A 24,949-nucleotide genomic window follows, 5' to 3' on the forward strand; every position below is an offset into this window, starting at 1 on the left:
GCCTTTTTTTACTTTGAATTGCATGTTTTACTCAGACCTTGTTTCTCTGTTCATGGCAGTAAAGCCCAAGTACAGTAATAGTGGCTTAAGAAAATCACATCTCATTCATAGTCTCTGTCAGGTTAAAGACCACAGAAAGCAGTCCAGGTCACATGGCAGGGTCACCTTAGCTTGTGACTTCCATGTTCAGGTCCAAAATGACTGCCTGAACTCCAGTTCCTCATCACCACTTAGTTAACAAGAAGGGAGAGATGGAAAGAAGGATGAGCCCCCATCATCTTTAAAGAGAAGTCACAGCTGACATTTCTGTTCATGTCTCATCAGTACAAACATAGTCATGTGATCACACCTCCTGCAAAGGAGCTTGGCAAATGTTATCTACGTTTTTGTCAGCCATGGGGCCAAGTTAAAAAACAAAACAATGACCTCTTACAAGAAAAAAAAAGAGCAGATACTAAGGGAAATAATTAGCATCTACTAAATACATGCAGAGCAACTTCTACTTCTGACTTTCAAAATGATCTCTGGTTTAGTTTCATTCTGCATAACCTTTTAGTTTCCTGCTCCAGCTCGGTTTAGACCCTCATCACAGGAGGCCCATTCACCTCTCCATCTCACAGACAAATCAAACCCGTTTTCAGTTTGACTCGGCGCGCGGCGCGCTCCCTTCTGGGAAGGCTTCCTGTCAGTCTAGCTAAATCCCACCTACACTTTCCTGATCAGCTCACCCCTTCTACACGGAGTTCCTCTGACCCTTCTAGTCTGCTTCCCCTTCTTTTAACTCTGGTTACAAACACCAAATGACCACATAACATCGGGGCATTTCATTATCCTTTAAAGGTCTCCTTTATATTAACTTTCTTTCCCCTAACAGAACAAGAGAAGCAGACTGGGTACACAGTAAATGCCTAATAAATACTTATTGACTGATGTATAAAACTGCTTTATTTATCTACTCTAACACTTACCTAGACCTCTGGCTTATTCAGGAGCTTCTGTCAATGCAAGTTAGCCTACACGATAGAACTGTAGTCCCTTTCTCACAAAAATACATTTTTCTAACAAATACATGTTGAGTACATGTTAGAAGCTCCCATGAAAGAAAGCTTGCTCTAGGTTTCCATTCACATATAGCTCTCACTTGGTTCCAATTTCTGAATTGAACACGATGTTTGTTGAATCATGCACCTCAGATCTTAATGCATACATGGATCACCTCGGGATCTTATCAAATTATAGATCCTGATGCAGGAGACCTGGGGTACAGCCTGAAATCCTGCATTTCTAAAACATCACAGATGGTAACCCAATAGCAGATGTAAACAGCAAACCCTCAGATCATCCACCCCAGACCAGAGGCTGATTCCTTCTAATGCCAAAGATCCCTGGGTCCCATCTCGGCCCCTGAACCAGAATCTCTGGACTAGAACCCCAGAATCAGCATTTAATGAGCTCTCCTGGAGATTCTTATAAACACTAAGTCTCAGTTTCAAAACAGCCCCAGATTCATCCTATGATGACACATGTCTAATAAGTACTAAAGTAGAGTAGGTAGTTTGGGGAAGATAATTTAATTCAGCATAATATGGAGTAAATGACACTACCAACACTTAGTGCAAGAACTTTATTTATTACATTTAACTCCAATGGGTCTAAACTATGTATTAATTTAAGTCTAATTGAGCTCAACTTGAAAAATCCCACCCTTGAAGATGCAGCATATTAGCATTCCTCATGTACCTATACTTTTGTCTAATTCATGGCACTTAAAGTGGGAGCTGGTCCACGATCCTGCACCTCTGCTTGGGGTTCTTGAGCTGCTTGGTTGCCAGTCGCTGATTTCAAATAATTTAGATCTTCACGTTAGTTTATGCTCTGAAGACAAAGTTTAAGAGAAACAAGACATTTCAAGAAAAAAATGTTCATAAAGAAGTTATTTCTCCTTACCCTTCCTCTTACCGTGTTTAACCAGTAGGCACTTACCTATTTTAGAGCGTTCTGTTACCATCCAGCAAGACTGTCTGTGTGCAGAAGAGCTCTGTTGTCTTGCTGGAAAAATGCAAGGTGGCACGGTTTTCTTTTCAGCGACACCTCAGCCAACAGTCTAAATCCCCCCCTCGATGATAAATTAACCGTAAACAAAGTTCAGGTACGAGTAGAGTGAAAAGTTCTGCTCAAACCTCTTACAATTTTAGCTGATAAGAATCACAGAACTAAGCTGCACTGTAGACAGCTTGGATAAGAGGGAGAAATTTAACCCAGGTAACAACAGGTAATTAAGGAAACATTAAGCACCACTATCAGCCCGGGTGGCTTGTTAGCTTCTGCTGTCTCAGATGACCAGGGAGCAGACACAGCAGAGCAAATGGGAGAGGGAAGCTGGGCCTCTGTAACCTGGCTAGGGGACAGCATGGGGACCTAGGACTCAGGTAACCACATAGGGTCACCAACCATGTGCCGAGACTGAGGAATTTCAATGCTAAAACTACGAAAGTCCTGGTAAACCAGCATGAGTGGGTCCTCAATTTCTGATCTACCCTGTAATGAGCAAGTCACACCTTATGTCCCTCGTTCACAAATGCAATTATCCTACATTCCTTTTCTATAGAATTCCTCTGTCTTGTCAAACACTAAATTCTTTTTTTTCCCTTTCCTTAAATTCTTTTATTGGTACATTTTAGGTATACAATACATTTACACATATCACTGGGAACTTGTACCTCTACATGATGTATCTTGGTTCTTATTTTTCCCCCATTCCCTGCCCTCCCTTCACCCCCTCTACCCTTCCCTATTTACAAAGACTTTGTTTCCATTTTTCCTTTTCTCGTAATTTTTCCTTTCCCTTCTTTCCGTTCCCCTCCCCCTCCCACTTCCCCCACTCCTTTGCACCTTTTTTTCCTATTTCACATTATCTATTATACCTTTTAGTCCTTATTTACACTTTCAGTTTCTCACACTAGAGAAACTATTCGGTATTTACACGTGTGTGTCCTGTTTATTTCACTTAAGAGTATGGCCTCGATATGCATCCATTTAGCTATAAATGACTCTAGTTTCTAGTTCTTTATGGCTGAGTAGTACTCCATTTTATAAAAAAACCACATCTTCTTTATCCAGTTTCCAGTTGATGGGCACTTGGGCTGTTTCCAAGCTTTAGCTATTACAAACTGTGCCGCTATAAACATGGGTGCACATATATCACTGTGGTATGATTCTTTCAATTCTTTTGGAAGATACCCAGCAGGGCAATAGCTGGGTCAAATGGGACCTCTAGCCCTAGTTCTTTTTTTTTTTTTTTGGTACTGGGGATCAAACTCGGGTCCTTGTGCTTGCGCAGCAGGCGGTGAAACCACTGAGCTAAATCCCCAGCCCTCTAGCCCTAGTTCTTTGAGGTATCTCCATACTGATTTCCACAGTGGTTGCACCAGTCTGCACTCCCACCAATAATGAGAAGGGTTCTTTTCTCCCCACAACCCCGCCAACATTTGTTATTGGTTGATTTCTTGATAGTAGCCATTCTCTCTGGAGTGAGGTGGAATCTCAGTGTTGTTTTCATCTGTATCTCTCAAGTGATGTTGAGCATTTTTTCCATACGTTTATTTACTGCTTTTACTTCTTTGCCTGAGAAATGTCTGTTCATTTCAGATGCCCATTTTTGAATTGGGTCTTTAAATTTGGGGGGTCTGATTTTTTTAAGTTCTTTATATATTCTACATTGTAGTCCTTTGTTTGAGGTACAGATGCTAAAAACTTCTTCCCACATTGCAGGTTGTCTCTTAGCTCTGTTGGTGGTTTCTCTTGCAGTGCAGAAGCTTTTTAATAAGATGAGATCCCAGTGGTTGATTCTTTCTGCTAGTTCCTGTACTACTGAAGTTTTGTTCATAAAGTCTTTTCCTATGCCAATGTCTTCAAGAGTTCCACCTAACTTATCTTCCAGCAAGTTTAGTGTTTCTGTTTTAATATTTAGATCTTTAATCCACTTCAATCTTAGTTTAGTGCATAGTGATAGGTATGGGTCTAGTTTTAATCTTTGGGAGGTTGAAATCCAGTTTTTCCAACACCATTTATTAAATAGGCTATCTTTCCTCCAGTGAGAATGGTTGGCTCCTTTGTCAAACATGAGGTAGCTGAGTATGTCTGGAGTTGTTTCTGTATCTTCTAGTCTATTCCACTGATCCTTGGTTCTGTTTCTTTGCCAGTACCATGCTGCTTTTATCACAGTGGCTCTGTAGTATAGTTTCAAGTTGAGGATTGTAATAACCCCCTGCCATGTCTCTGCTGCCTAGAATTGCTTTTGCTATTCTAGGTCTCTTCTGGTTCCAAATGAATTTTTGGATTGTTTTCTCTAGCTCTGTGAAATATGTTGTTGGGATTTCAATCAGCATTGCATTAAATCTATGTAGCAGTTTTGGAAGTATGGCCATTTTCACTATTTTGGTTCTTCCTACCCAGGAGTAAGGGATGTCTTTCCATTTTCTTACATCCTCCTCGATCTCTTTTTCCAGAGTGTGGTAGTTTTCAGTGTAGAGGTCTTTTGCTTCCTTTGTTAGATTGATTCCTAGATATTTCATTTTTTTGGATACTATTGTGAAAGGAATTGTTTCCCTAATTTCTCTCTCAGTGAGTCTGTTATTTGTGTACAATAAGGCTATTGATTTTTGAGTGTTGATCTTGTACCCAGTTACTCAGCTGAATCTGTCAATTAAGTCTAGAAGTCTTTTGGTGGAGTTTTTTGGGTCTTCTATGTAGATTATCATATCATCAGCAAATAATGACAGTTTCACTTCTTCCTTTCCTATCTTTATTCATTTTATTTCTCTTTTCTAATTGCTGTGGCTAATGTTTCTAGAACTATATTGAACAGGAGTGGTGATAGTGGACATCCTTGTCTTGTTCCTGATTTTAGCATGAAACTTTTCAGTTTTTTACCATTTAGTATGATGTTGGCTGTTGGTTTTTCATAGATAGCCTTAATCAGGTTGAGATAAAGTATTTCTATTCCAATTTTCTGTAGGGTTTTTATCATGAATGGGTGTTGGATTTTGTTGAATGCTTTTTCTGCATTTATTGAAATGATCATATGGTTTTCATCCTTGGCTCTGTTAATATAGTGTATTACATTTATTGATTTACGTATGTTGAATCATCCTTGCATCCCTGGGATAAATCGACTTGGTCAGGGTGTATGTCTGTGTTCTGTTTGCCAGTATCTTGTTGAGGATTTTTGTATCTATGTTCATTAGGGAAACTGGCCTGTAGTTCTCTTTTTTGGTTGGGTCTTTCCCTGGTTTTGGAATCAATGTAATACTTGCTTCCAGGAATTAATTTGGAAGTGTTGTTTTCCTTTCAATTTCACTGAAGAGTTTAAAGAGTAATTGCAATAGTTCTTCTCTAAATGTCTTGTAAAATTCATCAGTGAAGCATCAGGACCTGGGCTTTGCTTTGTTAGTAAATTTTTAATTATGTTTTCAATTTCACTTATTGTAATTGGGGTGTTTAGAATTTTTATATCTTCTTCATCAAACACTAAATTCCACCACCCCAATACCAGGACAAAGATGTTGCAATAGCTTTTTACTTTTATTTTTAATTTGTTGGAAAACTCAGGAACACAGGGTATTTGTGAGAGAAAAGCTTTCAGAAGTAGTTAGGAGCTTATTGTGCTAAGACATGAAGTTATCCAAGAAAGCTTGACTTGTGAGATTCAGTGGTCTCCAGAGCATGGAGATGAGGGTGGAAGTCACAATGTATAACCTAGCTCAGAGCTAGACAAGGCAGTGTTTCCAGAAAGAAATCTGTTCTGGAAAATTCTGTGGGCAGAGTCCAGGTACACTGCCAAGCTAGAATTCAGGTTAGTTCTAGCTCAGAGTGTTGACTCTTGGCAAGGAGTAGAGGGAGTTTGGAGAATCAGTTTTCCCTACATGGAGTCTTCAGGGCCCTTTGGAAACTAAGGATAGCTTTATGTCAAGAGGGGAAAAGGGAAACTAGCTGAACAAGAGGGCACAGAGAAGGTAGGTGTCTTAGTTACTTCCTCTTTACTGAGACACAATACCCAACGCCCACAAGTTTGAGGAGCAAAGATTTATTTTGACTCACACTTTGTAGAGGTTTCAGTCTACAGTCAGCAGGCTCCAAGGCAGGGCAGCACCAGACAGGAGAAACAGCTCATGGCAGGGCAGCAGGAACTTGAGAGTGATCAAGGGGGGAGGAGGGAGATAGACCCTTCCATGCCACACCCCAGTGACCCACCTTCTCCAACCAGGCTCCATCTCTCAACATCACATTTAGCTATACAAAGTCCCCAAAATTCACTGGGAGTATGCTCCTAGAGCACCTGTGAATTATGAAAAACCGCAAATTTCAGGTATGGAATGCCTATTTTTAGACTTTGAACCCTAACTATGCTATGCCTCCTGCAGTTATGTAATTTAATTGAATAAAATGCTGGATTATTAATAAAGCCTTAGAAGGTACGGGGTATTTTGGCAGTGTCTTAGGGATCTTAGGGCTTAAAGAAGAACAAAACTGAGAACACTCGAGGTAGCTGTAAGTGGTACAGCAACCTGTTATGATGCGAGAAGGCAGGTGCATCTGCATTACAGAGCAGCAGCCAATCAGCAGCCAAGGAGAACTGAATAATGCGCTCAGATTGGCTACTTGCAAACCTTGACAAAGAAATAATTGTGGAGAATATTTGCAGTTTCTACAATATTGTGGGATTTTCTCCGTTAGTTAGGTTCTAAGGAAAAAACCCAAATGACTGAGGCTGGGAACTCTGAACTGTGACTTCGAGGGGTATATTGTAAACTATTGTAAACTCATCAGTGGACTAATCCAAAAGAGTTGCTGCAATGGTTTAAAGCTGAGGTCAAGATTTGAGGATTTGACCCACTTCATCTAAAAGATTTTAAGGTTATATACTCAGTACTTTTTTTACCTCCCAGTACCAGGGCCCTTTGCACTGAGCTACATCCCTACTCCGTTTTTATTATTTTGAGACAAGATCTGACTAAGTCCCTAAGATGGCAGGCTGGGATTGAATTTGGCAGTCCTCCTGCCTCTACTTCCCAGAGTGCTAGGATTACAGGTATGTACCACCATATCCCACTAAGCCCAGTACATTTTATATACAATTATTATTAATGCTAATACAGAAGACCTCCATATCTGTATTTCTCTTTTTTGTTTGAGGTTAAAGCTGACACCAGTTAGAATACCCAATTCCCTTGGGCTGCTGTTTGCAGCTTCCCACCGTTTCCTAGCGAGGCGAGGCTTGTGCCAAGTCACTGCACATCTATAAAACTGCTGCTAGCATTTTCCCGAGAGAGGAAATAGTTCATTGGAGCTTCAGGGCAGAAACTGTTGCCCATAGGCAAAATGTTTTTATAATTGCCACTAGGAAAATGAAAAGGCCCCAGTGGAGATTCTTCTGCCCCAGAGAACCCCTCCCTGGTTATAAGCTAATATGCTGTGTGTACCTGGACCAGATGGGTGGAATTAAACCTAAGGTGTTCTTAGATTGTTTTCAAATGTCTGGAGACTCCAGAAATGTGAGAAGTCTTCCTTCTCTTCAGAGGACCGTCCTCTCTAGAAACAGAACTCAAACACCTGTGTTTTTAGGGTGCGGCCTGTCCCCTTTTCCCCACCACTGGGTGTGTACAAGAAGGGTCTGAAATTGAGACCTCAGGTTTGGGTTTTAATAAAGCTAGCTCAGCCGGGTGTGGTGGCATAGTCGGAGACCGAGGCAGGAGGATTACCACAAGTTTTAGGCAAGCCTGTACTACAAACAAATAAAAAATCTGGCTGGAAGGAGATAGGAAAGGGAATTAGTTGTTGAAGAACTTCCTTGTTTGCTACAGATGTGTCTGCTCTAAGGAACTGGCTGTTGCAACCTCCCAGTTAGTTAGAGCTTTGATACTCTGGCCTGCTCACAGTACAGTGGAAACAGGCACACAAAAATCTCCCAGCAGATTGCCTAAGGGTGACAGGGAGAAAAATGTAGGGAAGAAAAGCGTGTTATGAAAGAATACAAAACATATATCACTGAAATGAACTTTGACGTATAAGAAAGAAATATAAGCAGAGTCTGTAATGTTCCCTGAACGCAGGACAAAAGTGGCCTCTCATGCTTTACAGGTGCTGAGTTATCTTGAAACTGAATCGGTTGGTGTGGCCAGAAAGCTGAGATAACCTCTCTTCCTGAAGCCTTGGCACAGAACGAGGGCAGATCTGTACCTAGAACACTGTGTGTTGGCTGAGCCTGAAGAAAAGTCTAAGGACAGGCTGGGAATGTAGTTCAGGGCTTAGGCATGAACTTAGGAGGCATGGCTTTTATCCTGGGCACTATCTCCAGCACACAGAGGCCCCCAAAGAACAGTCAAATGAGGTTGGAGCAGTCAATAAACACGTGAAATGATTAAGGAGAGCAGGGCCTCCACGTCCCTTCTGTGAGGAGCCAGTGAAAATAGAGAATTCTGCAGTGTAAAAAGCAGGACGAGTTAGGGCTGCAGAGTACCCCTGAAGTTCAACTTCTGAAGCCCTAACCCTTACTTTCTCAGAATATGGCTGTGTCTGGAGACAGGGGGCTTGATTAAAATGTAGCCATTAGTATGGGCCCTAATCTGATCTGACTACCATCCTATTAACAAGAGATTTGGAGCAGGGCACAGTGGCACACACCTGTAATTCCAGCAACAAGAGAGGCTGAGGCAGAATGGTCATAAGTTCAAATCCCACCTAGGCATTTTAAGACTGTCTTAAATAAATAAAATTTTAATCTACAAAGGGCTGGGGATGAATCTCAGTGGTAGAGCACCCCCAAGAAGAAGAGATTTGGACAGGTGCATGCACAGAGAAATGTCCTCACTCCGTGAGGAGGTGGCCAGCTGCTGTCCAAGAGACAGGCCTCACAAGAAACCAAACCTGCCTGCACTTTAATCTCTGCTGTGAGAAAAAACTGTGGGGTCACCCAGCCTGGGATAGTTTGTTATGGTAGCCCCAGCAGATAATACAGATGATGACAGATATGAAATGACTTAAGTGATAAAGGGCCTAGAAAAGGATATGGTCATCTCAGGGTACTGCGAGCAAAGATGTCTTTAAGGTGTCTTAAAGCAAAGTCTATATACATACTACCTAGATCAAAATCACCTATGATACTATTTATTTTGCAGTACTGGGGATTGAATCCAGGGCTTTCACATTGAGCTACATCCTCAGCCCTTTTAAAATTTTATTGTTTATTTTTATTTATTTGTTTTTGTTACCGGGAATCAAACTCAGTACCTTGCACTTGTCAGGCAGGTGCAGCACCACTGAGCTAAATCTCTGGCTCTTTTATTGTTTATTTTGAGACAGGGTCTCCCTAAATTGCCAGGTTGCCCAGGCTGGCCTCAAACTTGCAATCCTCCTGTGTCAGCCTCCAATAGTGCTAGGATTACAAGTGTGTGCTTACCTATGATACTTCTTAAAGTCCAAGTTCTTAAGCTCACAGGATTCAGTGTTAAAATGTTTTGAAACAAGGCCCAAGAATCTGGGGGTGGCTTCGGTAGACAAAGCGATGAGGGATGCTTTTGCCTTGCAAGGCTTGAGACTCAGGGCTTGAGCTCCTGTCTGACGTCTGGGCGTGGCTGGCAGGTACTAATTCCACCTCATCAAGGGCTGGTGTGCCTGGTGCTGGGCCAGATGTCCTACCATGCGGGAACCAAGTGTACATCTGCCGGGAAGGTTTTCTCTCTCCAGGTGTCATCGGTGTTCGCTCAGCATGTGGGAAAGCTGAAGGAGAATGAGATGGAACAAATGGAGTCCTCAGGGTGGAACCCAGGGCTTCCCACACAGGAGGCCCACAGCCTGCCTACTGAGTCACACCACCATCCCAGCCTGAGCCTTCTAATGCCCTGCACGGTTAAAATACAACAGTGAAATAGACAACGCATAAATGAAATACGCTAATAATAACTGGGAAAGACTAACAAATACTTCCGACAGGCTCTGCACTTCCATTTATATCATCACCAAGGGGAGTGGAGCGAATTGAGAAACAGGGAGAGGGAAAGAGAGACAGGCAGACCTACCAGTGATGCAGTTTCAAAGTAGGCAGAAGAGATGGCACCCATTCAAATACGGCAGTTCCCAAAGGACAGGTAAAAGCTGTCCTCAGATTTACAAACTTTATTAAGGAACATAAGATTTTATAAATTAGGGTTTTAAAACTAAAATTTAGACAGGTCCTGTGAAAATGCTGAGGACATTAGACTCTCTCTGTGTTTCAACCAGAACGCGGTCACCATGCCTCCGTGGTGGCCAGGGCTGGCCAGGGGCTCCTGCAGCCGGTTTTTTGAGCACTTCTTCAATGCCAGGGACTTGGCTAAGTGCTTTTCCCTCCTTGACCAAATTTCAGCCTGTCTGTGTGGATCACTGGATTCCCACTAGATTCCTTTGAGCGGGTGAGGGGTGGAATTGCCATTACGGATGCAGTGCTTTCCGAAAACAAGACTTCCAGCCTTAAAGGAACAGATTGAAAACTCTAGACCTTAGCACCCCGGGAGGATCAGAAGGAAAGCCTCGGGAGCGAGTGCGGGTCGGGGGCGCGGTGAAAGGGCAGCTTCAAGGGGAGCTTCCGGGCCGGGCAGCAGGGAGTCTGACTGTGACAGGCGGCCAGGCGGGCCGCCGAGGGGCTCTCGCGGCGTGAGGGCGGCGTGGCCTCCGCTCGCTCCCCGGCCTCCGGCTCTCGAGGTCCCGGCCTAGCGGCCCGCGGACGAGCAAACGAGCGGACGAGCGGGCCAGCGTGCGGCGGCAGCGGCGCCTTGCTCATTAGGGGGCGCTCTGGGGCGGTCTCCGCCTCGCCGGGCCCGGCTGCTTCCTCCGCCGCCCCGCCTGCCAGCGAGCGCCACCAGCCCCGGGGACCGCGTCTCCCAGCGCCTCCGCCCGGCCCCGCCGCGCTGTTTCCGCCGGCCCCGCTGCCGGCCATGCATTCTTCCGGCGCCGCCGGCCCCTGCGGCCCCCGGCGGGTGGCCCCCAGCCCGAGGTAACCCCGGTCGGCCCGGCTCGGCCCGGCTCGACCAGGCGGACAGGCCCGGGCGCGGCGCGGCGCGGCCTGGGGGCGGGGAGGCTGTCGGCCGCGCGTGGCGGAGGGACGAGGGCGCGGTAGGCCCCGGGGAGGAGGCGGGGGCGCGGGGCGTCCGCCCGCCTCCCCGGGACCCGCCCCGGTGACAGGTCGGCCTCCGCGCGCCGTCCCTGTGTCCGCAGGCAGTCGCGAGCGGAGTAGGCGCCGCCGCCCGCCGCCGCCCGCGCCGAGTGAGGTGAGGCCGCCGCGCCCCTGCCCGCGGAGCCCCCGTCTTCGCCGTCCCGTCCCGGTCTCCTCGCGGCGCGCCCCCGCCCGGCGCCCCTCATCCCGGCCCGGCCTCCCGGCGCGGCGCCCCTCCCCCGCTCCTCTGCGCTGGCTCGCGGCGCCCGCTTTCTTCCTCTCCCCTCTGCCCCCTCTTTCCTCACCCCCTTTTTTCAACAAAACCCCCACGGCTCGGAAGGAGCTTGGCGCCTCGCTAGGGCGAGGGACCTCTTAAAGGATGAATGATGTGCGAGAATGGTGGCGGCCAGGACACCGAGGTCCTCGGCGTGGGCGACCGCATCGAGAGGTCCCTGTCTCCGTCGTTTCCCTCGTGTCTCCGGTGTTCTCCGTTTGGGGACAGTGAGGGTGTCAGAAGCAAGTGGGTCCATTTTTCTGCGCTGAAGTGCAGATCCACGAGCGCAGGGAGCCGCGGTGGGCACCGCGTTATCCTTTGCGGGGTAGATGGTGACCCGCGCGCCTCCTGCACCGCTCCATTGACCTTGCGCGGTGCCTGCTGCCGGCCCTCTGTCCCCCTCTGGAATTTACCCGACCGGTCACCGAGATACTACACGCGGCCCGCTCGGACCAACCTCGCCGTTTCTTTTCTGTGTGTGCAGCAGGCAGTTTCTGGGCAGGTGACTGTTTATTTACGTGTGTTTCTTCCGTTTTCTTTTGTAAATGAGTTCTCCTCTTATCTCCCAGACTGACGGCTCGGACTCTAGTGTGAGAATGGCTGTGACTTTGGAAGGAGCGCCGAGGCTGGGCTGGATCCTGGTGAAAGCCCTGTTGAGATTCGCCTTCATGGTCGCCAATAACCTGGTCGCTATTCCGTCCTACATCTGCTATGTAATTCTGCTGCAGCCGCTTCGCGTGCTGGACAGTAAGCGGTTCTGGTGTATTGAAGGAATCATGTACAAATGGCTTTTGGGAATGGTGGCTTCCTGGGGATGGCACGCTGGATACACTGGTAAGAGCGAGAGCACTTTTGTTTAATGCTTACAAAAAGAAATTGTTATGCTTAAGTCAGGAGCCATGATTGAATAGATTTTAGGCTTTGAGTTGGAGATGCTTTTCTGCTTTCACTGTTGAAAAAAATTAATAGAAAACAGTCTTGTCGGGTTTTCTGTCAGATTGACATCGAGGAAGCGTGTTTTCAGAGGTATAATTGTGTAATTAAAAATTGATAAATTCCTTAAGTAATTTTTTTTTCTTTTGGTATCGGGGATCGAACTTAAGACCTTGCGCTTGTGAGACAGGCGCGGTGCCACTGAGCTAAATCCCCAGCCCTTAAATAATGTTTTTAATATGGTTGACGTTTATTTATTAGAACTGGGCTCCAAAAGCTCTCATAGAGGAATGGGAGTACATTACACAGGACTTGAGGGCATATAAAGTGAAGATATAAGGTGTTTAGCCCACAGCATTGGTACTTTAGACCAGTGACTGCACTGTATTTGTACTGAGAGTTTAGTTTTTTCACTTAATATAATAGTGTATTGCTAACATTATAAGCCACCCAAAAAAGGGCTCTCTGTTCTGTTTTTTAGAATCTATATTTTATCTCATGAAAGTATTAAATTTAAAAAAATTAAGTTATCTGTGTTAAGCTAATTTATCTCTTGAGTGTCTTTACATTTCTAATTCTGCTTTTCAATAGCATTTTGGGGAGCAGGAGTAACACAGTTCTGAATTGGACTTTTATAGAACTAAATGAGAAGTGGTGTTTATTTTCTGGTTATAAACCTCGTGTACTTTGATGCTTCTCATGTGAAAATGCAGCATCCTTTATTAGATTCATTGGGGGTTTTTGTCCGCTAAGAATTGGGACAGTGAAGGAAACCTTGAGGTTCCTAGCTTGTCGGATGTGGAGGCTGTCACCACGGAGATTAGGCTGTAGGCAGCAGGTTCCCTAGCTACAGGTTATGCTGCAGATTCTGGGGTCTGGCTCTGGTCTGCTCTTCATAGCTGGGAAGATTGAAGGGTACACACACTAAGGGTCAGGCAGTGCGGCAGTTCTCCATTTTAAATCCTGTCTCCCTCGCTCCTGCCCGGGCTGCATGTGCAGGTTTTATCCATGCCCAGGAGCAAGGACTGATAGTACACAGCTTGTCTGGAGCCTGGCAGACCGTAGCTCTGTCAGAATGCCCTCAGATGCCCCAAGGAAGCCTTTCCCCTTATGCCCTGATCACTCTGCAGGTGTGGGAGCTCCTGGGCTAGTGCATGCCCTCCTTCCTTGTCCTGAGACATGTAGAGATCCCAGTGCTCTTTGGATATGTTAGGTGAGCCTGGTGGTAGCAGCAGCCGTGGTGGAGGAAAGAAATGAAGTTGTAGCCAGTGATGCTGAATTTTTTTTATCTGAATTGCACTGCTGTCTTGGAATGGCTTTGCTTGATACAGCTTGAGTTTTCCCAAATGTGCTGTGTGATACCAGTGGATTTGTTCTTTGTAAAGTTTGCTTGTTGAAAATGAGCTCATAGTCTTTAGAAACAGGTTTTATTTTATTTTTTTGTTTTTGTTTTTGTTTTTCTGTTTTTTTTGGTACCGCAGATCAAACTCGGGTCCTTGAGCTTGTGCAGCAGGCGGTGAAACCACTGAACTAAATCCCCAGCCAGAAACAGATTTTAGAAGTTTGTTGCACTTAAACATAATGAAATTACCGAAATGTTTGTGTTTATGTGTGTGTAAAATATTTGTGTGTCACCATGATAAAATGGTGAAAAAATTAATTTGCCATTGACCTTGGTATTATAAGAACTGCAGTGTTGCTGCTTGAAGTTAGTTGTCCTATGACTGTAGCCTGGCTGCAGTGTACGTTTAAACATACTGCCTTGGGGTAGTTCTTTCTTGCCACTGTAGAACTGTGTGTTTTCTTTTGCCACTTGCTTGGAAAGTGGTTTTGCATATTGTAGTGTTCTTCAGGGTATTGCATTTTAACAGTTTAATCAGTTTCTCACTTAAATACAGATTTCAGTATGTATACTTTAAATGGTTTCCCATAGTTGGAACGCTTGATTTCAGAGGGTATGGTCATAGTGTGATGAGAATAGAATATAGGCAGAAGGTCAAACAAACGGAATGGATTTTGTTGAAAGCCACAGCTGTGTTTAAAACAGCAGACCTCAGCAGGAATTGATGAGCAGGTATAGCCATAAAATGTCTCAGGCTAGGTCAGCCTTTCTTTGGATTATGTATTTTATTTCTTCCCTTTGAGTCAAGAGGACCGTGTTCTTGTTACCTATTTTCCCCCTTTTTATGATGGAGTGTCACAGATGGAAAATTGAACATCGCCAAGGGAGTTTCGCTTGCAGATCTAGTATGTTCATGCTTTACAATAAAACTTACCAAAACTTTGTTGAGAAACTACTTCTGAGGAAGACTCATTTTAAAGCTGAAGATTGAATATTGGTATAGAACAGTCATTTTTCAAGTTGCGACATTCAGTGTAGGACAAGGTGGTCACTCATCCCTGCTGGTGAGGACTGGTGATTATCTCACCTACACTGCCCCACAGGGAAGCGGCTAGATGCCGGGCCTGTACATTTAAATAAGACATGAAAATTCAGCTCAGTCACACCAGTCAAATTCAAATACTCAGTACCAGGTGGCTTAGTGACCACTGGATCAGTGCAGATAGAGAACACTTTCATCATCACAAAGTTCTATTGGACAGAGCTAATAGATAGTAATTTGGGCTTTCTCCATTTTCTTAGGAAAATCACATTTTCTCTTTATAAAAGGAACATCTTTTTCTAGTTTTAAACAGATTTCCACACTGGGTGTGTAGTTCAGTGGTAGAGCACTTGCCTGGCATGTATAACACCCTGGGTTTAATTTCCTAGCACCTCAGCTAACTAATTTCTTTGGGGGATACAAAAAGATTTATTAAAGTTTGTGAAATTGCCTTTTAGCTTGAGGCAGACATCACAAAAAATCAGTCCTTTTGCCTTGTGTGGTGGAGCACACCTGTAATCCCAGCTACTCAGGAGACTGAGGTAGGAATTGCAAATTCAAGGCCACCATGGGCAACTTAGTAGGACTTTTTCTCAAAAAGAAGAGAAAAGAAAAAGAAACAGTCTGGAGATGTTGCTCAGTGATCCCTGGGCTCAGTCTCCAGGACTGGAGAAAATAGAAAGAGTCCCTTAAAGATAGACATGGCTCTTGAATGTGGAACATTCCGGCAAGTGCAAGAACCCGGATGGCCGTTCTTGTATTTGGTGTGCATTCTCGGAGCTGGAGAATTGCCCAAGGATGCAAAAGAGGGAAGAGGGATGTTCTGCTCTTTCTGTCCGTTTCTGACTTTCTCTTTTCTGGGGGACGTTTCTTGAAAGTACTCTGAAGACAGTGGGGTTTGTTCACCTTTAGATCGCTCCTAGTACAAGGTAGCCAGATGGTAACTTCTCCTTTAGCAGAAAGTGCTGTCCAGATAGCTCGTGTCAAGGATCAGTTTCAGGCTGCCTTGTGCTGATGGAGAGCACAAGACCTGAAGAGACAGCAGCTTAACTAGTGACTCACTTCTGCCTGCTTCATTTAAAATGTTTATTTTAAATGTTTATTTTGATTTTCACTTATTTTAATAAAGTTGTATCATCCAAACCCATTTGACTAGTCTTTGTACCTATAATAGTTTAAGGCAGTTACTGTAAGTGGAAGCTCTAGAATTTCTATATAGAATGAGAGTCCAGGGTCCCTAGTCTGGCTGGTGGACATTTGGGGTGCTAGCGGATGCCGCTAAGCTGTTTTTGGTCAGCAAATGCTGTTTTCCTTAGATTATTTTCTTGGGATGGCTTTAGGGAAAGCTGATGGCAGATTAGGCTTAGCTTTCTCCCACTCCCCGGTTGCCATGGCTCTATGTTCATTTTTGTCAATTATTTTACTATTTAGTCTGCTTTTTTTGTTGGGATGCAGATTTGTTGTATAAGAAAGATGTGACTTTGAAATTGTGTGTGTGTGTGTGTGTGTGTGTGTGTGTGTGTGTGTGTGTGTGTGTGTGTGTGTGGTACTGGGGCTTTAACCCAAGGCCTGGTGCGTGCTAGGCAGCATTCTGCCACTGAGCTATATTCCTAGCCCCTGACCTTAAAATTTTAGAGAAAGTTTTAAAAATGTGTATTCTAGAGCAGTATTTTAACTTTGGAGCCACAGAACCAGTTTAGTATGTCAAGATGAACATTTCTAAAAAGTAAAATTGCGTGGGGCATGGTGGCCCATGCCTGTAATCCCAGCTTACTGAGGAGGCCGAGGCAGCAGGCTCTGGAGTTCGAGTCCAGCCTGGGCACTGTAGAAGATGCTCATTTCAAAAAAAAAAAAAAAAAAGTGAACTTGAATAGAATTAAATAGAAAAGATGAGAAATGTGTGTGTCGTACTGAGTGGTGCTGCAGAATGTGCTTTTTCCTAGGAGTGCTGTGACATTTGAAAGGGATGTTCTGGTGGAAAGGGCACTGCAGCCTGGGAGAGCTCTGAGGGCCGGCTTGAACTTGAACTTCTCTGCTCACTAGTATGGACGAGATGCTCGCTTGGCCTGTGCCACTGGATCTTCTTTCTAACCCTCTCCTGAAGCTCACAGAGTGCTCCTAGTTTTGCTTGTTTGTTTGTTTGTGGTGCCAGAATGAACCCAGGGCCTCACTCACATAAGCGCTTTACCACTGAACTACGCTCCCAGCCCAAATGTCTCCGTCTTGAATGATTCTTTCTTTCCTGATTCTAAGCTATTTATTTTCCTAAAAGGTCAGTCCATAAAGTATAAACCCTGAACCAGAACATATAAAAGACATGCTTGTTCATTAACACACCTTTTGTTGAACTTCTGTCATGTTTGGAGACACCTAGTAGAAGTGCAGAGGTGCTCAGTTTCAGGCTGACTGTTGGTAGCCCAGAGTGCAATGGCGGGAGACAGTGGTGCACATACACTGAGTGACTCTTTGACAGAGCTGCACTGTGGGGTGAGGAGGGGCTCCTCATCCAGAGTCTGCAGCAGGTGCAGCAGGGAACGAACAGGAGGCTTCAAATTCCTGACTTTTGTATTTTTAAAAATCCCATTAGGAAAATATTTTTCTATTGTGTCTTATCTAACTCTACCATCACTAATTGTAATATAGTTAAAAGATTAATGTGTCAATTTGAAATTTATATCTTTGTGACAATATTAGCTATCAGTTATTGAAATATAAGCCAAGCAGTGTTCAGTAATAGTGCATATTAATGAATCTATGATTTCACTTTGTCACTTTACTAGCCATTTAATGCTCACAATTATATCAGTTCCCTATTATTATCTCTTCTCCTTTTGTTATTGATGTTGAAATTGAAAGAGGTTTCACAGTTACTTTCTCCTGAGCATTGACTAATGTTGCCCCAAGTTTATTTTTCTATTTAAAGAGCCAATATTGATCTTCAGATAATGTTCCTGGAGTGTTTCTTTTACTATCCCACATGCCATTTTGTTTTCAATGCTTGAAATCTCTTTCTGAAGCTGCAGCTGAAAGCAATATCACAACTATGGATTTCTGCAATAGGTTAAAAAATTGCACGTGCCTGTAACCCCAGCTCTCGGAAGGCTGAGTCACAGTTGTGTATTTGAGGCCAGCCTGGGCTACATAGCAAGTTCAAGGCCAGTCTGGAATATATACTGAGACCCTGTGTCAAAAAAAAGAAAAAGAAAAGAGAAGAAAGAAAAATTGTTGCTTCGATGAAAATATTTGTGGTACAGTTATACTGGAAGTTTTGTAAAATCCATCTCATGTTTTATATTTTTATAGATATATAAATTTTAGGTCTTTCACTGTGTAGTCTATTTTTCTTTGCTTTGTTTTGGTCAGGTATTTAGGAAGCTTTGTGCTTTTGTCTTATTAATTACTTTATATAATATCCTTAGGTCTCTATTGATAGTAAATCTTCCATAACAAAGGTAAAATTCTTTTTAATTCTTCTTTCTCCTTCTTTTTTCCATTGCCCAGTTTTACTAGTATTTATTCACAGTAGTATATGCATTTATGCTACTGTGTGTGTTTATACTTCCCCTCGATTTGTGAGCTTTAAGGCTGTTGATTAGCTCCCAGCCGTTGCATCAAGGTAGTAAGTAAGTTTATCCTTTCCCCTTGCTTTCTCCCTTCTCCAATGTATGTTATTTGCTTTTATATCTTGTTATGACTCATACTTATATTCCATTTCATCACAATTATTTCCCTTATATTCATCTGTTTTTATAATTCTTCAGTTAAATATAGTGATAGCCAAGTATTTTTGTGGAGTTTTTCCCAGTCAACCTTTGATTGGCTAAAGTCTGTCTTGTAGTACAGATTGAGTTTTCCTAATCCAGAAACCCAAAATCTGAAATGCTCCAAAATCCGACAATTTTTGAGGGTGGACATGACACCACAGGAGGAAACCTCCACACCTGACCCCATGTGGCTATGGATCTTGGTCAGAATGTAGGTGCATGGAAAATTTGCATATAGTTGCTTCCATGGTATGTGTGTAAGGTGCAGATGAACTTAAATGACCTTCATATTTAGACTTGGATTTCATCTCTAAGAAATCTCATTATGTATATGCAAATATTTCAAAATACCCCCCTGAAAAAAATCTGAAATTCATACACTTGCAGTCCAAATAATTTCAAGTAAGAAGGTTTAAATTCTAGTTTTCCAAGAAGGGCTCATGGGTACAAGATGGGGATATTTTCTTACAACATTTTCAGAACTTCAGTTTTGTTGCTTTGCACTGGAAGGCTAGTTTAGCAGGTTATAAAATCTTTAACTCATACTTTCTTAGCTGGAGTATCTGACAGCATTGTCCAGATGTCTTCTAGCATTGAATGTTGCTGTGGAGATGTGTGAAGCCAGCTTGAATTTTTTTCTCATTAGTTACTTGATCTTTTGTGCCTATCTTTCCAAAGGATTTTCTCTTTATCTTTGATATTTAGTAACTGTACTCAAATATGTTGTTGTTAAATGGTTAGCTGAATTTTTCCTGGTACATACATGTTCTTCTAATACATAGATTCAAGTCTTTTTATTTCAAGACAGTTTCTTTAATTGTATTATTTTGATTTTCTTTTTGGAGACCCTAGTTATATAGAATCCATCAAAAAAATGTATCTGCACTTCAGCAGTTTGCCATACTAATCAATGTCTGGAAGCCACTGGCCACCACTTTGAGCACTCTTGTAATTGTAAAGGACAAAGGTAATTTGTATTAATTTCATGTCTCAATAAATTTAATATTAAAATGTTTATACAAAGTTTTCTTTTCCTACTGTATATTTTTTTTTGGCAGACTCTTTGTATATGTTGAATCCCCCTTTGTGTATCTTTTATATCAATTATTTTCCCTTTAATCTTTTTATAGACTTTAAAATTTTTTTTTTAAGAGTAGGAAAATTTACTGGCGAATAGGAATGGGGAATAAGAATGGGGACTGAGGATAGCTCCTGAGAGACAAGAGGGGTCCGGAATGGGTTGCCAATGAGCCTACTTCTCAAGGGTATTTTTTTCACTTTTTCATTTCGTTGTTTTTTGTTTGTTTTTTTTGGTACCGGGGATCGAACTCGGGTCCTTGCGCTTGCGCGGCAGGCAGCGGAACCACTGAGCTAAATCCCCGGCCCACTTTTTCATTTCTTTAATGCCTCTTACTGTGTTTTCTGCAGTGTCTCTCTTCTCTTTTCAGTCTCTTTTTCATTTCTGTGATGGTTTCATTCCCTATCTTGTGGACTTTTGCCAGCTCATGCTTCTCTGTTCATGTTACCTAAACATTTCTCCTTTGAACTTGATTTTCTTAAGTTCATGCAAGAATACTTTGTTATAATTTTTACCTTCTCCATTGTAGTATAGTTCTGTGGTTGTTGGTACCTTTGGCTTCTCATTTCTACCACTTTTCTTATAGTACCTCTTGAACAGTGCCGTGCCAGTTACCTTTTCATTCCTTATAGTTCAAGTGAATTGAATTTTCCTGAGTTCTTTTTAGGAAGAATGGGGCCATCTTAATTTCAAGGTTTTTGCCTCAGAGATGGTCTTTTTCACTTAGGGCACTTGGGTTTGTTTCTCTGGGTGGCCACATGTCCTCCCCTCCGAGGGAGACCCAGTCTGGGAGGCCTTTTGTGGCCAGTTCTGTATGTCCCACTCCTTTGCATCTCTGACGAGAGACACCACCCCCACGTGTCAGCAGAACCCCTCTCCTCAGGGAGGTTGGCTGTTTCTGTTGCTTTCGGAGGTCTGCCACTGCTGCCCTGCTCCTCATGCCACACTGAATGTCATGGCTCTGCCCTGCTCTCATACTTTGGAGTTTTCATACTTTTGTTGGTTCTCCTAGATTTGCTGAAAAGGAATTTTTCTTTTCTTTTTTTCCCTTTCTCCTTGTTTGTTGTGGATTTTCTAGGGAAACATATCTATCAATGCTATCATGTTCATACCAGGAAGTGCAACACCAGACTCTTGTTCCACTGTGCAGTTGTAATTGAGATAGCACTGTCGTCATTTTACTCTGCTGTAGTTGGTTGTTATAAAATGGAGACCAGTTTTATCATCCAGCGAACTTTCTTTGACATCTGCACAAAAGCTAGAAGAAAATTCCAAAATGTATGGGGTTTTCTTCTCCCTTCCCAGTGGTTCCCAAACTGTTTGATTCTTGGACTGTTTACCACTGCCTATGGTTAAGGCATCCACTCTTTCTCTGCTTGGCTTCAGTAAGAAAGTTTAATCAGAGTGAATGGAAGAAATTAGTTACCTCTGATACTTAGTGAGGAATAGGAATGAAATGTAACACTGGAACCATTTTCTAGGGTCTGGTCTGTGGACCACTTTGAAAACTTTAAGGCTCACCAGTGTCTCCAAAACTTTGATAAAAGTTACTAAAAATTAGTTTCCTGTGTTTGCCATTCCTCATCTAAAATTAGGCTTTACTAAGTAATTGGCCTTTGTTTTAAGGGTTTCTTTTCAGTTTGTAAACTAATGGCCATATTCAGCAGCTGATGTGTTTATTGGCTTTGCAATATTTAAACTTAAAAAAAACCTGGTTGCCAGCATTTTTAAATTATTGAGATTCCATGAAAAAAATATGTATTTCCAGCTACTCTGGGGAGATTAGAAATTGGCTATGCTGAGCATCACTTCTGCGGGCAGCGACTTCCTGGAGTTGTAAGGTGGTTGCCACCTTTAGGTGGGGCCCGTGTTCTCCAGCTCCCCCTGCTACGGCTTCTTCCTTCCCTTCCCTTGAGGCTGCTTTGATCATTACATTACCTGTGTGCACCTCAGAGACTTGGGTGATTAAAAACCAAATTATAATACTAGTCTGTTTCTGGTGGGCATATGATGGTTGTTTTGCAGTTACATTCTTTAGTAGTACCTCAATCTTAAGAACTCATTAAAAACTATAAGTTTGTTAGTGGTCTCAGTTACTGATTTCAGGAAGCAGAGGCATTCATTGGGAACTGAAGTGTGAAGTGTCGTTAGCAAGCTTTTTTCAGTTCCAAGTACCGCACCACCGACCTGGGGAAGTGTGATTCCTGCTGTTTGTGCACTCATTAGTTAGTAGGATGTCTCATTTCTCAGGAATATAATTATGTAAAATCTAGATCATTAAAACTGTGTTATTTCTCTTTATTGTTTCATATTTTTGAATATTAAAATGAAAGCAAGCCTGGTTGATTTGTTTCTTATGGTAAATTATAGTATGGTTAACTAAAAATTCATAAAATGATTAGTTGTACATTTATACTTTTTCTTAAGGTTTAGTACATTTGATCAAATTTTGCTAGCAAAACACTTTGCCAAACTTTTTAAAGTTCACTAAGCATTAGGAAGCCAAATGAATCATGTATATAATATGCATTTTGCATATGCTATTAGAAGTTTGCATTTGACACTTTAAGTGAAAAAGCATGTAATTTAAATATATCAAGATGTTTCTAAATCTTCTAAAAGCAAAACTATGTTCAGTAAAGCTTTAGTGTTAAGCATATATATACACACATATATTTCTCAATTGGAGTTTAATTCATATACCTTCATATACTATTCATATAATAGTCACATTTTAAAAGTGTATAACTAAGTGTATTTTAGCATTTTACGTGACTATGCATCCATCACCACTAATTTCAGAACATTTCATCGCTCGCAAATGAAATTCCAAACCTCTTAGCCCTCACTCCCCATTCCCTCCTCCTCTCAGCCCCTGGCAACCACTAAACTAGGTTTCATCTCTATGGATTTTCCTATTCTGGACTGTTTATATAAATGGAATCATATGATATGTGATCTTTTGTGTTTGGCTTCTTTCACTTAGCATAATGTTTTCCAGTTTATGACATGTGTCAGTATTTCATCCCTTTGTATGGCTGAGTAATATTCCACTGTGTGAGCAGCTCACATCTTTTATATGTTCATCAGTTAAACATTTGGATTGTTTTCAGTTTTGGTTATTATGAATAATGCTGCTGTGCTCAGTCATGTACATGTTTCATATGGACATATGTTTTCAATTCTCTTAGACCTAGGAGTCAAATTGCTGGCTCATTTGATAATTCTATGTTTAACTTTTGAGGGCCGGCCAAACTGTTTTCCATAACAGCTGCACTGTGGTACATTCCTACCAGCAATGTAGGAGGATTTCAGTTTCTCTACATCCTCATAAATACTTTCTTTCTTCTTTTAAAATTCTAGTCTTCCAAATGTATGCAAAATAATACCTCATTGTGATTTAGATTTGTGTTTCCTTAATGGCTAATGACCATGTATTTACTAGCCATCTGTACATCTTGGAGAAATGGACTGGTTGTCTTTCTGTTGTTGAGTTACCCTAAGGTTTGAATGTTGTTTGTCCTTCCAGAAGTTCATGTTTTGGGATCTTGGTCCCAGGATGGCAGCACTGGGACGTGGTACGGACATTTAAGAGAGAGCCTAATGGGAGCCCTTAGTCGGGGCAGCCCTTGCAAAGGTGACTCTGGTAGTTCTCTTTGGACGATTGATGTAAAAGCCTGAGCCCAGCCCCACTCCGACTTCCTGTTTGGTGATGTGATCATCTTGCTCACACCATTGCAGTCTGCTATAAGGTGACACAACTAAGGGGGAGGGGCTTGCCTACGTGTTCACCCTGTGTTTGGATTTCAGCCTTTAAAACTGTGAGCTAAATAAACCTCTTTTCTTTATAAGATTAATCTGTCTCAAGTATTTTGTTATAGTAATGTAAAACTGATTAATAACAAATGATAGGAATTCTTTCTTTCTTTTTTTTTTTTTTGGTGCCAGGGATTGAACTCGGGACCTTGCGCTTATGAGGCAGGCAGCGTACCACTGAGCTAAATCCCTGGCCCTGTAAGAATTCTTTCTAAATCCTATACTAGACCTTATTTTTCATTGGTTGCCTGTACTCTTAGTATCATAAAGCATTGCCAAATCCATGAGGTTTATACATATGTGTTTGTTAAAGGTTTGGCTTTTATATTTAGTTCTGTGGTCGATTTTGAGTTAATTTTTCTACATGGAGTGAGGTAAGGGTCCAAACCTCATTTTTTTACATGTGGATATCCAGTTGTCCTAGTGTCATTTATTAAGAAGTTAGTTTTTCCACACTGAATGATCTTGCCATCATTGTTAAAACTCAGTTGACCACACAGGTATGGATTTATTTCTGGACTCTTTATTTCCTTTTCCATTGATCTGTATGTCTCTCCTTGTGCCCATACAATGCTGTCTTGATTACTGTAGCTTTGTAATAAATCTTGAGTGTTAAATACATTTTTGCTGTATTTTAATTCTTTAAAAATTCAAGATTCTTTTTGTTATATATTGTGACCTTAATAACTAGGATAGTTCACTACTCAGAAATCTTAAAACCATTTTTGATTTTAAAATGTTTACTGAGTTAGAACAGTGTTTTCTGAACTAATAGACATAGTTGAGTTAAATGACTGCTTCCTATCTTCATATTGGGAAAACACTCTAGTTATGTGTTTTACTAGGAGTTGTCTAGAAATTTTATTAACTCTCAGAAAAACAGGACCTCACTGGTAGATGTATCTGGTTGTATGATTGATCAGTCACCTCTTACTGAGCACCTGCTGCCAGTTAGCAAAGTTAATGATTTGCAGAATACTAGGCTGGAGAGTGTGGTTTAATTTTTTTTTTTGTACTGGGGATCGAACTCAGGACCTGGTGCTTGCGAGGCAGCCAGCAGCACCACTGAGCCAAATCCCTGGCCTGAGTGTGGCTTAATTTTTACCACAGGGATTTTTTTCATAGTTTTTATTCTGATGGATGATTTTGGGAATAGTTGAATTTGGTATTCTGTGTTCAAAATGTACCAGGAAAAAGTTTTCTGATATAAAAAGATTGGTGTACACATTCCACAAGTAAATTGAAGTCCTTGTAGAGAACAAAGTTAACTTGGAGTAAATTTATTTTGTAAAATGAGGGATAGATTACATGGATAAAGAACAAGAGTGCTGTTTGCAATTATTGTCACAGGTTATTTTATATGGGTGGGATAGACTTAGAATGTGTAAGAATGTGAGAGAAATAATCACTTTAAGCTGCTTTAAGCCTCAAATACTTGTATATAGATGTATGTTCAAAAAATAATAGATATTACTAAATAAGTAAGATATTAGGGATAACAATGTATGGGAA

The 24,949-nt window shown here is 42.1% G+C and overlaps 2 protein-coding genes across 4 annotated transcripts in view; one reads left to right on the forward strand and one right to left on the reverse strand.

Moving 5' to 3' along the window:
- Positions 1-1,108: 1,108 nt before the first annotated feature.
- On the reverse strand, positions 1,109-11,718 carry LOC110350929 (uncharacterized). Its single transcript, XM_087194225.1, has 5 exons — positions 11,604-11,718; positions 10,077-11,559; positions 6,100-9,777; positions 1,984-2,049; positions 1,109-1,875 (listed from the first exon to the last, which is right to left on the reverse strand). The coding sequence occupies exons 1-2, from the start codon at positions 11,716-11,718 to the stop codon at positions 10,553-10,555; spliced, it is 1,122 nt and encodes a 373-aa protein (XP_087050351.1). The 3' UTR covers positions 1,109-1,875; positions 1,984-2,049; positions 6,100-9,777; positions 10,077-10,552.
- Lpgat1 (lysophosphatidylglycerol acyltransferase 1) overlaps positions 10,896-24,949 on the forward strand; it is a 62,681-nt gene continuing 48,627 nt past the window's right edge. For 2 of the 3 annotated variants that reach the window (XM_021265552.2, XM_087194254.1), the window contains exons 1-2: positions 11,171-11,303; positions 12,032-12,296. In XM_021265552.2, the coding sequence (XP_021121211.1) occupies positions 12,059-12,296 (238 nt within the window). In that variant the 5' untranslated portion in view covers positions 11,171-11,303; positions 12,032-12,058. Of the gene's footprint in view, positions 11,030-11,170; positions 11,304-12,031; positions 12,297-24,949 lie in introns of those variants that run through there. The other variant, XM_004853529.4, reaches the window with a different exon arrangement.

Source organism: Heterocephalus glaber, unplaced genomic scaffold (genome assembly GCF_053883595.1).
Source record: "Heterocephalus glaber isolate CG9 unplaced genomic scaffold, H.glaber_assembly_v1.0 deba00001600, whole genome shotgun sequence".
Taxonomy (NCBI): Eukaryota; Metazoa; Chordata; class Mammalia; order Rodentia; family Bathyergidae; genus Heterocephalus; species Heterocephalus glaber.